Source organism: Heteronotia binoei, chromosome 4 (genome assembly GCF_032191835.1).
Source record: "Heteronotia binoei isolate CCM8104 ecotype False Entrance Well chromosome 4, APGP_CSIRO_Hbin_v1, whole genome shotgun sequence".
In the NCBI taxonomy this organism is placed as follows: domain Eukaryota; kingdom Metazoa; phylum Chordata; class Lepidosauria; order Squamata; family Gekkonidae; genus Heteronotia; species Heteronotia binoei.
The window spans coordinates 19,969,785-19,983,206 of NC_083226.1; the positions used below are offsets into that span (position 1 = coordinate 19,969,785).

At 47.7% G+C, this 13,422-nt stretch overlaps 2 protein-coding genes across 2 annotated transcripts in view; one reads left to right on the forward strand and one right to left on the reverse strand.

Annotated features, from left to right (window-relative positions):
* LOC132570344 (solute carrier family 25 member 36-A-like) overlaps window positions 1-13,422 on the forward strand; it is a 441,151-nt gene that overhangs the window by 302,501 nt on the left and 125,228 nt on the right. The gene's annotated exons all lie outside the window — the stretch shown is intronic.
* The window catches only part of PTPN6 (protein tyrosine phosphatase non-receptor type 6), a 62,469-nt gene that overhangs the window by 12,518 nt on the left and 36,529 nt on the right, over window positions 1-13,422 (reverse strand). The window contains exons 5-8 of the mRNA XM_060236867.1: window positions 7,966-8,188; window positions 6,002-6,118; window positions 3,615-3,728; window positions 2,135-2,231 (exon numbers count right to left, since the gene is read on the reverse strand). Of these exons, the coding sequence (XP_060092850.1) occupies window positions 2,135-2,231; window positions 3,615-3,728; window positions 6,002-6,118; window positions 7,966-8,188 (551 nt within the window). The remainder of the gene's footprint in view (window positions 1-2,134; window positions 2,232-3,614; window positions 3,729-6,001; window positions 6,119-7,965; window positions 8,189-13,422) is intronic.

The window sequence follows — 13,422 nt, forward strand, 5'->3', positions numbered from 1 at the left end:
ATTGGGTGGAGCGCTTGTTTCAGTTTCCACTCTTGTATGTTAGCTGAAGTGGCTGGTGGCTGGAGTTGTCCCCTTGCAAATAAACAGCTGATGCTTTGAGCCAGCTTGTCTCTGCTGAATTGACCTGAGAATGGGTGCTTGAGTGAGTACTCTGACCTGGGAACCCACAGCCAAAGGGAGACATTACATAAGGTGTTTTGTGTCCTACTGGGGTGAAAGGTGGGGTATAAATGTAGAAGAAGAAGATATTGGATTTATATCCCGCCCTCCACTCCGAAAAGTCTCAGAGCGGCTCACAATCTCCTTTACCTTCCTCCCCCACAACAGACACCCTATGAGGTGGGTGGGGCTGGAGAGGGCTCTCCCAGCAGCTGCCCTTTCAAGGACAACCTCTGCCAGAGCTATGGCTGACCCAAGGCCATTCCAGCAGGTGCAAATGGAGGAGTGGGGAATCAAACCCGGTTCTCCCAGATAAGAGTCTGCACACTTAACCACTACACCAAACTGGCTCTCCAACTTAATTTAATAATTTGTAAATTGTTTTAACTGTGATTTTATAAGTAAATGGATGTATAATGTATTTTATGTTGTGAGCCGCCCTGAGCCGCCCCGGCGGGGAGGGCGGGATAGAAATAAAAAGTTATTATTATTATTATTATAACTTATTAAATGTAATAAGTAAGTGTGAGGGAAGGTGGCATGGTATAGCCCGATATCATCGGATCTCAGAAGCTAAGCAGGGCTGGTACTTCTCTTAACGCTACAGCTGCCTTTGGCTATTTTTCATCCTTCTTCAGAAAAGCCAATCCCTTTAAAAAAAACAACAACACTCTTTTGGCTATAGATCAAAATGGGTATCTGCATCAGTCTGTCTGTAGCTGTAGAGAAGAGTAAGGGTTTAGTAGCACCTCAAAGCAGAAGCATTGAACTCATTTCTTAGAGGGCCAGATCTGACATCAATGCCACTTTTTCAGCTGGGCCTTATTTGCCATAAAATGTAAGAAGAAGATTGGATTTGTATCCAAGAGCCGGTTTGGTGGAGGAGAGCCGGTTTGGTGTAGTGGTTAAGTGTGCGGACTCCTATCTGGGAGAACCGGGTTTGATTCCCCACTCCTCCACTTGCACCTGCTAGCATGGCCTTGGGTCAGCCATAGCTATCTCAAGATTTGTCCTTGAAAGGGCAGCTGCTGTGAGAGCCCTCTCCAGCCCCACCCACCTCACAGGGTGACTGTTGTGGGGGAGGAAGGTAAAGGAGATTGGGAGCCGCTCTGAGACTCTTCGGAGTGGAGGGCGGGATATAAATCCAATATCTTCTTCTATCTTCATCTTCTTCTCTGAATCTCAGCATCTCTGAGCAGCCTAGAATCCCCTTTACCCTCCTCCCCCACAACAAACACCCTGTGAGGCAGGTGGGGCTGAGAGAGCTCTCCCAGAAGCTGCTGTTTCAAGGAGAACTCTGTGGGAACTATGGTTAACCCAAGGCTATTCCAGCAGCTGCAGGTGGCGGAGTGGGGAATCAAACCCAGTTCTCCCAGATAAGAGTCTGCGCATTTCACCACTACACCAAATTGGTACAGGAGATAGAAACATTATAAAGGGCACAGGCAAACCCAATTCACAATCTTATTTTTTACTCAAAATACAAACATGCTTAAAACATTAACACTCTTCCAGTATTTCCTTAAAGTATCCCCCTGATGCCTCGCCCTCCCATTTCCACTGCCCATTACTCATTAGAACAGGGGCAGTATACAGAGGCATAATGCATAGCCTCTGTCATCTGGCAATAAACATAATGACTAGTTGCTCGCAGGCTGGATAAGAGCCGTAGATGGGCTGTTTCCAGCCCACGGATCATATATTTGATACACCTGTGTTTAAAGACTACCAAAATTTGTAGCAGAGTATGAGCTTTCGTGAGTCGCTGCTCACTTCTTCAGCTACTCTTTTGGCTGAATCTTTTCATGTAACGGAACTCAGCACATAAAAATCTAGAATGAATCGTTACAGACCGCCGTTGGCGAGGAGAGAGAGAGAATGCTCCCCCATGTTTTTGGTTTCTCTCCTCCCTGTAAGTAGAACATTACCACAGCAGGGGAAAAGTTTCTAGCCCAGTCTTTCCCCCAGGACTCACAAGGCAAGATGTTCTTATAGCGGTTCTTGCTCTTGTTCTCTGGCCTTTGGCCCTCGTGCCGATCATACAGGTTCTTTGAGTCTTGTTTCTGCAGGCTCTGGAAGAGGAAGGGGAGAGGGTGTTTGAACAACACCTAGCAGAACTAAAGGCTGAGGGCATGCTGCAAGGGGAAACGACATGAGATGGAGACCTGAAAGGACAAATCTACAAACTGGTCACGTGTGGGGGGTGGGGTGTTGCTGGATTTCATGCGTGTTCTTATGGCAGTCTTTGTTGTCTGGTATTTCGCCCACACGCTGATCATAAAAAGTATTGTTTTAGATATTACCTAGATGCTCCTTGGGGATGGGGGGTGGGGGGTGGAGGGGTATGATGATATGGCGGGGTTAGGTTTTGTTCTTTGAATTGTCTGTAAATGGAATTATGAAACGTTCAATAAAACCTGCCTTTTTCTTCAAAAAAAAAAAAAAGGAATAATTTTGTTATGTAATAAAAAGGAACCTGTAAAAATTAAAAAAAAAAAAAAGTATTGGCCCACATGATCATAGAAATTTCCTTTCGTTCCTGCAGGCACCCTTTCTCTGGATGGCACCCTTTCTCTGGATTAGGAAGTGGACAACAAGCAATGAAAAGCAATACTTCTTAGGGCACTCCTCAGGGAGGGGACCTTCTAGGGTGCTGTGACTTCACCCCACTTATTTCCCAAACCCTTTCCTCCCCGAGATCTCCTCCCAAATCTCCAGGAATGGGATAAAGAAGGTTAGAGAAAGAAGTACTTCTCTCCCTTTCTCACAATATAAGAACTCGTGGACACTCCATGAAATTGCTGAGCAGTCGGGCTAGAAGGGATAAAAAGAAGTCCTTCTTCACTCCAAGGGTGATTAACACATGGACCAATTTCGCACTAGAGCTTTAATCCTGGTTTAACTCTGTCCCCAAACTGACTTTCTAAACTAAAACCATAGAATCATAGAGACATAAAGTTGGTTTATCTGATTCTATGATTCTAGTGTAGAAAGTCAGTTTGGGGATAGAGTTAAACCAGGATTAAAGCTCTAGTGAGAAACTGGCCATGGACTTCACTGCCACAGGAGGTGGTGGCGGCTGCAAACATAGACAGCTTCAAGAAGAGATTGGATAAACATATGGAGCAGAGGTCCATCTGTGGCTATTAGCCACAGCGTATTGTTGGAACTCTCTGTCTGGGGCAGTGATGCTCTGTATTCTTGGTGCTTGTGGGGAGGGGAACAGTGGGAGGGCTTCTAGTGTCCTGGCCCCACTGATGGACCTCCTGATGGCCCCTGGGTTTTGGCCACTGTGTGACACAGAGTGTTGGACTGGATGGGCCATGGGCCTGATCCAACATCGCTTCTCTTATGGAATTTCCCAATCCTGAGTTGGCAGCCCTAGGTGTCCCAAGATCCTGGGATGGGGACTAGGCCCAGCGAGAATGCACTACCTGAGTCTCCCCTCCACTTACATCAAACTCTTCCCAAAAGCCGCCTTTGGCTGCCTCTTCCGACTGGCTTCTTTTGTTGAGCTCTTGCACCCGGTTCTCAATGTCAGCTGCGTTCACTCGGGTGGCGTTGAAAGGCTGAGGAAGGGAAGGAAGAAGAGAAGCGAAGGAGGTGGGTGGCACGAAGAAATGTTTTCTTAGGCCAGAAGGGCAGGGACAGAGAGCAGAGCCCTCCCGGACACGAAAGGCGGGTTCATGCAAGCATGCACATCACATAGGTCGGGGTGTCAAACTCATTTGTTATGAAGGCTGAATCTGACATAAATGAGACTTTGTTGGGCTGAGTCCAGTTGGGTTGGGCCAGGCCACGTGTGTACCTATTTATGATTAGGTAGCAGAGATATAGCCTTTATAAAGGACACAGACAAACACAAAGATTTTTTTAAAACCCTTCAAACATCCGTAAAATATTAGCACTCAGTCTTAAAGGTGCTTTCTTTGTAATTCTCCCATGGGGGCCAGGGAACTGGGCAAAGGAAGCTCTGGCTCTTCCCTTCCTTCCCCCAGGAGGGGGAGGAGCCTCAGCCAATAGAAGGAAGAGAGTCCTGGCTCAGTAGCTCTGCTGTGCGACTGAGAGGTCCCGGCAAAGCAAGCTCTCTCCCCCCCGCCCCCGCTTCCTTCCCAAGGGAGGAGGTATAAGAACTCGGGCAGTCGCTGTGCCTGAAAGGAAGACCTCCAGGGAACCTTGTGTGTTTCATGATGGGCAGGAACTCCTTTGCATATAGGCCACACACCCTGATGTGGCCAATCCTCTTGGCAAAGATTTCAGGTTTTCACGGCTGGCATCATCATTAGGGTTTGTAGAATCTTTCGGGCTCAAGTGCCGTGTTCTACTGGAGAAAGTTTTTCTTCCAGACGTTTCGTTCTCAGCTGCGGAGAACATCCTCAGTGGCGATGCAGCCAGAGCAGGCGCTCTGACCTTCTGGGCTGCTGTGCATTGAGTGAGGCCAGGGCTGCTGGAGAGCTGCTATTTCTAGGCTGGAGGGGGTGTGGTGAGAGGGCAATTGGTTTGTGGATATGGCCATTGTTTGGTGGGACTTCCTGGAAGGGTAGTGATAAGGAAACTGGCTGTGGAATGTGACCATTGGCGTTTACAGTAGGCCCTGTACTGAGGATTGGCTACATTGAGGGGTGTGGCCTAATATGCAAAGGAGTTCCTGCTACAAAATAAAGCTCTGATGATGGGCCACGAATGCAATGAGTAAATACACTGGGAACAGGCAGAGAAATCTAGTGAGGATCTTTAAGCTGCTGGCCTCCTTCCTTGTTTAACAATACAGCAGATCCTGTTGGTATCTTAAAGACAAACAGGATTTCATTCCAGCATGTTTGTGGATTGCAGGCTACTTCATCTGTTACATGTGATGAAGCAGGCGCCCGTCCAGAAAAGCTTCTTCTGAAATACAATGGTGGTTCCTCTTCTGGAACCACTCCTGTTTATTTTTGCTGTGACAGACTAAGGTGCCTGAAACATGAAGCTCCTTATACTGAATGAGACCTTTGATCTGTCTACTCAGTCCGGCAGCTGCTCTCCAGGGTCCCAGGTAGAAGTCTTTCCCATCACCTATAGCCTGGTCCTTTTAACTGGAGTGTTGGGGATTGAACGCGGTTCTGCATGCCAAGGCGATGGTCTCCCACTATGCCACTGGCCCCTCCCCTCTGGAATTCCACAGCAGGACATTTTTTTTATAGCAGGAACTCCTTTGCATATTAAGCCACACACCCCTAATGTAGCCAATCCTAGAGCTTTCAGAAGGCCCCTGTACTAAGAGCCCTGTAAGCTCTTGGAGGATTGGCTACATCAGGGGTGTAATAGGCAGAGGAGTTCCTGCTACAAAAAAAAAAAAGCCGTATTCATCTCTATTTCTATTTCTCTTATCAGCAGCTAGCGGTCCCGTGGCGCAGAGTGGTAAAGCAGCAGTACTGCAGTACTGAGGTCTGAACTCTCTGCTCACGATCTGAGTTCAATTCCAGCGGAAGCTGGATTCAGGTAGCCAACCCAAGGTTGACTCAGCCTTCCATCCTTCCGAGGTCGATAAAATGAGTACCCAGGTTGCTGGGGGGAAAGTGTAAAAGACTGAGGAAGGCAATGGCAAACCACCCCGTAAAAAGTCTGCTGTGAAAACATTATGAAAGCAACGTCACCCCAGAGTCGGAAACGACTGGTGCTTGCACAGGGGACCTTTCCTTTTCCTATCAGCAGCTAATTGTCCCTAGGAGCTGGCAAGGAGAAGAGCAGGGACAACTAGCTTCTAAGGAGAGAAAAAAAGCAGAACATTTTTAAAAGAGGAAGAAACTAAACGAAGAAGTGAATAAAGACAACACAGTGGTGTGTACACCTCTGTATTTACCTGTCTGAGATACACGTAGGATCCAGACACTTCCTCAATTCCCATCGTCTTGAAATGATCCACCAAGTCAGCCAAGCTTCCAAAAGTTTCCGGCCCTCCAATGGTGTACTTCCCCCTCTGGAATGAATTAAAACAGGTGTTATTAATATCCCTTGTATATGTAACACCACCCCTACTTCACATTACTTTCAATTTATCTATTTACTACATTTCATAAAAGGTAAGGTAATCCCCTATGCAAGCACCAGTCGTTTCTGAATCTGGGGTGATGTTGCATCACAACGTTTTCACGGCAGATTTTTTACGGGGCGCTTTGCCATTGCCTTCCCCAGTCATCTACACTTCCCCCCCCCCCCCAGCAAGCTGGGTATTCCTTTGATCGGCCTTGGAAGGATGGAGGGCTGAGTCAACCTTGAGCCGACAACCTGAACCCAACTTCTGCCGGGATCGAACTCAGGTCATGAGCAGAGCTTGGACTGCAGTACTGGAGCTTACCACTCTGCGCCACGGGGCTATATACTACATTTCATACCCTACCTTTTTTCCTGAGAACCAACATGGCTCAAAACCTTCTCCTCTCCTTCAAATAAACCCAACGATGACCACGTCAGATAAGTTAGGCTAGGAGTGGAGCATTATCCCAAGGACGGAAGGTTCCTAAGGCATTTTACAGTCGTTTGGGGCTTACTGGTTGACCCTGGGGAGTTGCTCTTTTTCAGTTCAACTCGTCTCACAAGGCTGTTACAAGAATAAATGTGGAGTGGAAAACTGGACCGGCCCTAGACTGTCTGGTATCCTAGGAAAGGCTAACTTCTGGCATCCTCCCTACCCTGAGAACATTACTGCCTACTGGAGAGCCAGTCTGGTGTAGTGGTTAAGTGTGCGGACTCTTATCTGGGAGAACCGGGTTTGATTCCCCACACCTCCACTTGCACCTGCTAGCATGGCCTTGGGTCAGCCATAGCTCTGGCAGAGGTTGTCCTTGAAAGGGCAGCTGCTGTGAGAGCCCTCTCAGCCCCACCCACCTCACAGGGTGTCTGTTGTGGGGGAGGAAGGGAAAGGAGATTGTGAGCCGCTCTGAGACTCTTCGGAGTGGAGGGCGGGATATAAATCCAATATCATCCAATATCATCATTACTGAGTCACATGGGGGTGCCCAATTTGGTGCCCCCAGAAGGCCAGTGCCCTAGACGATCACCTAGTTTGCCTAGTGGCGCAGCCAGCCCTGGTGGAAAAGGGTCCAGGTAGGCACAAATGTGCTCTAGTGAATTAAAATAAATACATTAGACTAATAGGATTCTTGAGGACGCAGGAATACGCATTCCTACTTGTACCTGTCAAAGGGAGTTTGGACTCTTGAAAGCTTACACTCTGTGCTATTAGACTCGTTTCTTGGTTCTTCTTCTGCAGAGCAACACAGCTAACCAGGGCTTTTTTTTGTAGCAGGAACTCCTTTGCATATTAGGCCACACACCTCTGATGAAGCCAATTCTCCTGGAGCTTACAGCAGATCCTGTACTAAGAGCCTTGTAAGCTCTTGGAGAATTGGCTACATCAGGGGTGTATGGCCTAATATGCAAAGGAGTTCCTGCTACCAAAAAAAGCCCTACAGCTAAACACCAAAAACTAGGATCCTTGAGGGCCTCATAATGACAGAGAAATAGGGTTGCCATCTGGCAGGGGGATTTGGGGGCGTTCCAAGGGTGGGTGAACATCGCGCAATGTCCCTGACGTGATGACGTCACCTGGAGGTGACGTCATCACGCTGTAGTTGTCTCACAACAACGTCCTCGTTTAGGGGTGGAGTTTCCCTCAGATCAAAGCCCCCAAAAGTGGGGGAGCCCCCACTGCGACCTGGGGGGCTGGCAACCCTACCAGATAAAACCAGCTGAGGGAGCTCTGTGCTCTCTCATGTAGGAAGGTATTTCCTGTCTCCTCCCCCCAGCCCCTACCCTATTTCTCACCTCACACATGACCTTGATATGAGTGACTTTGCGTCGTTGTTTGGAGCCGCTGGTGGCTCCGGTCGAAGCGGCATCCGTCCCTGATTTAGGCTGGTCAGTCAGGACCGAGAGCACAAAATCGCCAGGCTTGCTGAGGCTCTCACGCACCAAGAAGGTCCAAGGGGTGGACTTGTCCTGGAGTAAGGCTTCCGCCGCTGGGCCAGAAAGATGCCCATGATACCACCTGGAGACAATGGAGAGGTCAGAAAAGGAGAGAGAAAAGCACCTTTGAGAAAAAGGCAGTCAAGCAGGAAGGGGGACTATAGAAGCAGGAGCTGCTCAAGGTATATTCTTGCTTCACCCATACCCTCCTGGGATCGAACCAGTGCTGGCTGGATCTGACCCACAGTACAAATGATAGTGTGAACCCAAAAGGCAAAGCCAGTTACCTCCTGTGCTGCTGACAGGACCAGATCTGGGGGGGGGGGGCAGAGGGCCCATTGGCCCTGGGCACCAGGAGGTGCCGAACTGGGCTTCCCACCCCCACCCCCACCCCCGGCAGAAAGGGAGAGAAAAATCAGCCGCTTTTGCCGCCTCTCTGCAAGGCAGGGAGATGGAAAAGGCAGGCCAGTGGCTTAACGTGGCATGGATACTGCATTAACGTTTCCTTAACAGTGGGGCGAGAAGGAAGGCAGGAGGGTGTAGCTGGGGATCTCATTAGCTCCCAGAAGTTAAGCTGGGTTGGTGTTTAGATGGGAGACCTCTGGGGAAGACTCTGCGGAGGAAAACAATGGCAAATCACCCCAGCTTTATCGTGTACCTTGAAATACCCTTCCTGGGGTTGCCGTAAGTTGTCTGCAACTTGACGAGACATACGTACATACAGGGCTTTTTTTGTAGCAGGAATTCCTTTGCATATTAGGCCACACACACCCCAATGTAACCAATCCTCCAAGAGCTTACAGTAGACCCTGTACTAAGAGCCCTGTAAGCCCTTGGGGAATTGGCTACATCAGGGGTGTGTGGCCTAATATACAAAGGAGTTCCTGCTACAAAAAAAGCCCTGCATACATACATAACCATGGGAAAACCCACTCCTCTATAGACTAAACAACCAACAAACAATACTATTGTAATATGTCCCTCAATGCTTGAAGAAATTTGTTTGAATATTTTATTTTTGTGATATTCTGTTTTGTATCAATAGATGGTAGACAGACAGACATGTCATAGAGAGCCAGTTTGGTGTAGAGGTTAAGTGTGCAGACTCTTATCTGGGAGAACAGGGTTTGATTCCCAGTCCTTCACTTGCACCTGCTGGCATGGCCTTGGGTCAGCCATAGCTCTGGCAGAGGTTGTCCTTGAAAGGGCAGCTGCTATGAGAGCCCTCTCAGCCCCACCCACCTCCCAGGGTGTCTGTTGTGGGGGAGGAAGGTAAAGGAGATTGTAGGCTGTTCTGAGACTCTGTCCTTGAAAGGGCAGCTGCTGTGAGAGCCCTCTCAGCCCCACCCACCTCACAGGGTGTCTGTTGTGGGGGAAGAAGGTAAAGGAGGTTGTGCTCTGAGATTCAGAATGGAAGGCAGAATATAAACCCAATGTCTTCTTCTTCTTCATGTGAAAAATTACAAAAATATATTACAAAAACCATAATGCACTATATTCACTAGAGTCTTTGCGAGAACCTTCAAAGACATGATGTGTCCAGACTTCAATGTGTAGAATCATCCAAAGGAAGAATCATCACATGCAGAGCCCAGATATGTTCAGGGGGTGCATAACTAGTTAGCACACCAGAGTCTCATTCATTATCGGAATTAACCAGACATATCACTCCACCAGCTAAGAACGACCAGGCACCCACCACCCACAGAATAGAGAAAGAACTATCGATCTGTTAATCTTTTCCATGTCCGGGCCGGATGAGGTTTCCTCTATAGGGCGGTGTCTCAGTTATCAGCAGCCAGGGCCGGATCTACATATTTTTTGAGTGGGGGCAAAACAAAAAAAATGGCACCCCCACAAAAAACGAGAGGCGGGTGATCTGTCTCCCCACCTCATCGAAACACCCTTGCAGGGTGTTTAAATGGAGCAGGGCTTTTAAACGGGAAGGGAAGCTGGGAACCTGCCTTTGCTGCCTCCCTGCCTCATGGCATGCGATCTGCCTCCTCCCTCTCCCCATTTGAACACTCCATCAGGGTGTTTATATGGGGAGGGAAGCCTGGGGGCTGCCATTGCTGTCTCTCCACCTTGCAGGGAGACTGCAAAGTCAGGCAATCTGCCTTCCCTCCCCATTTAAGCACCTGGTGAGTCCATCCCATGAACTGACCGGTGCAAGAGATTCAGACTTCAAGCATGGGGGGGTGATGCTGATAAGCCACTATTCACTATTGTGTGGTTATATTATATATTATCAGGGCTTTTTTTTTTTAGCAGGACTGCACAGGAATTCAGTTCTGGCTGGCTTGGTGTCAGGGGTATGGCCTAATATGCAAATTAGTTCCTGCTGGGCTTTTCTACCAAAAAGCCCCTGTGTGAAACATGGTGATGTCAGGGGGTGTGGCCCAATATGCAAATGAGTTCCTGCTGTATATTGTAGTTTTAATGAGACGATTTTACGGCTCATTCTGTATACCCAAGTCCTTGTTTTGAGTCGTTTCATGGACAAGAGTTGGTCTAAAACGAGTTTTATAACTCATTTTAATCCTTCCTAGTGCAGTGGGGGCTTTGAGAGAATCTCTGGCCTTACCAAACTGCTTTGTGAAAGATACTTTTATCCTATTTAAAAGGGTTGTTGGAAATTAGGTATGAGGATTCAGACAACGGCGAATTAAAATTTAACCCAAATAATTCCCATTATTTAAGACAGTTAACCTATTCAGCTTGCAATAATTTCCAACACTGAATAATTATTGGAAACACCACCTTTCTGTCTGCTTTTCATTTCCTCTGTAGGCAGGAGGACAGCAAGAAAGATGAGTATGTATGTGTCTGACAGGGGCATATGTGCCTATCAGGGATGTTATCCAACCAGAACAATTTGCTGATGTTTCTGCTGAAAAGCTTCATTCCTACTGGCATTTCAACTTTCAAAATTTGTCAATTATTACACCATCTCAGTGTTTCTATATATTCATAGCTCTTGTCAGGGGTCATTTTGTAGAAAAATAGGTGGTGGAGCTCATTAGTATAACCATTAACATATGCTGGGGCCCCCCCCAGCCAAAAGCAACCTGACACAAGAAAGGAGAACCCTGGGCGAGCGAGGCCTGTTTGAGCTGGCTAGAAATTCATCCAGCCCAAGCAGGCCTCAATCACCTGGGGCTCTCCTGAGCCGCCCCCCAGTCAAAAGGCCAGCAAGCCACTCGCCGCCTAAAATAACATAAGAAGTGGAGAAAAGGTGGCGCTGGCTTCTCCAGGGGTTAATGAGGGCTGCTGGGGTGTGGCAAAACTCCTGGTGACTGGCTGGCTGCCTGTTCTCCTAATCCAGGGATTTGTTATGCAGCTGCACTTACTATTCAATGGAGAAGGTGGGGGGGAGGAGGGGGGCCATCAGAAAGGTTCAGGAGCTGCGCTCTTGTGAGCTCCTGCTGAATTCAAGGCCCGGTTCTTGTTTGTGAGAGTTATTTTCAGATCTGGGGCTGTAGCTGCTTTGCCGGGGCAAAACTTATTTCACACCCACTTCCAAGCTGGTAGCGTTGCACGGACTGAGGAGGTGGTAGAAGAATCGATTCAGACTTTCCCCCTCGTGATAGGCATCAAGCCTACCCTGCAGGGAATGACACAGGCAAATGGTTTGACTGCACTAGCTGGCAGGCAAGCACACTGCAGAGACCGGGGAAGAGAATTAATAGCAGAGAACCAGACTTTCCTCCTCCCCCACATACAGAGAAAATACACAGCTTGCCTACTTTGCATTCAGGAGAGAACAGATGAAAGAGCAAGAAACACACACACCTGAAACCAAACAAGGATAGGGTGAGCAATTGGCCCTGAGAATGGAGCCGAAACTCCCTGTGCAAGGCGGGAAATCTGATTACGGTCTCAGATCTCATCGCCTCTTCAGTGTCATGTAAAAGCAGCGGCATCTTTTTCCTGGTACAAATTATCCCCCACCCTCCATCAGACTCCTATTATATCTAAAGAAACTGGATCTTTTTAAACAAAACTGAAGCAGGAGCATCGGGAACTAAATCTTACTTTCTCCCATTCTTTGGTCTGACGCTTGAATCCTTTTGTTCCCACTAGACTGGCTGTTTATCTCATTACATATACTTAACCCATTCTCATTTTATGTATTCTTGTTTTCTAATGGCAGACTAGAATGATGTTTATAATGGAGGTTGATAAGTAGATTGGGTGGACTACAACTAGGATATACATGTCCTTATCAAGGACAGAATGAGTAGGCACATTGATGAACACAGGTTATTGAGGAAGACTCAGCATGGGTTCTGTAAGGGAAGATCTTGCCTCACTAACCTGTTACATTTTTTTTGAGGGGGTGAACAAACATGTGGACAAAGGAGACCCGATAGATGTTGTCTACCTTGACTTCCAGAAAGCTTTTGATAAAGTTCCTCATCAAAGGCTCCTTAGAAAGCTTGAGAGTCATGGAGTAAAAGGACAGGGCCTCTTGTGGATCAAAAACTGGCGGAGTAATAGGAAGCAGAGAGTGAGTATAAATGGGCAGTCTTCGCAATGGAGGATGATAAGCAGTGGGGTGCCGCAGGGCTCAGTACTGGGTCCCATGCTCTTTAACTTGTTCATAAATGATTTAGAGTTGGGAGTGAGCAGTGAAGTGGCCAAGTTTGTGGATGACACTAAATTGTTCAGGACGCTGAGAACCAGAGAGGATTGTGAAGAACTCCAAAGGGACCTGTTGAGGCTGGGTGAGTGGGCGTCAACGTGGCAGATGCAGTTCAGTGTGGCCAAGTGCAAAGTAATGCACACTGGGGCCAAGAATCCCAGCTACAAATACAAGTTGATGGTGTGTGAACTGGCAGAGACTGACCAAGAGAAAGATCTTGGAGTCGTAGTAGATAACTCACTGAAAATGTCAAGACAGTGTGTGTTTGCAATAAAAAAGGCCAACGCCATGCTGGGAATTATTAGGAAGGGAATTGAAAACAAATCAGCCAGTATCATAATGCCCTTGTATAAATCGATGGTGCGGTCTCATTTGGAGTACTGTGTGTAGTTCTGGTCGCCGCACCTCAAAAAGGATATTATAGCATTGGAGAAAGTCCAGAAAAGGGCAACGAGAATGATTAAAGGGCTGGAACACTTTCCCTATGAAGAAAGGTTGAAACGCTTGGGACTCTTTAGCTTGGAGAAACGTCGACTGCAGGGTGACATGATAGAGGTTTACAAGATAATGCATGGGATGGAGAAAGTAGAGAAAGAAGAACTTTTCTCCCTTTCTCACAATACAAGAACTCGTGGGCATTCGATGAAATTGCTGAGCAGACAGGTTAAAAC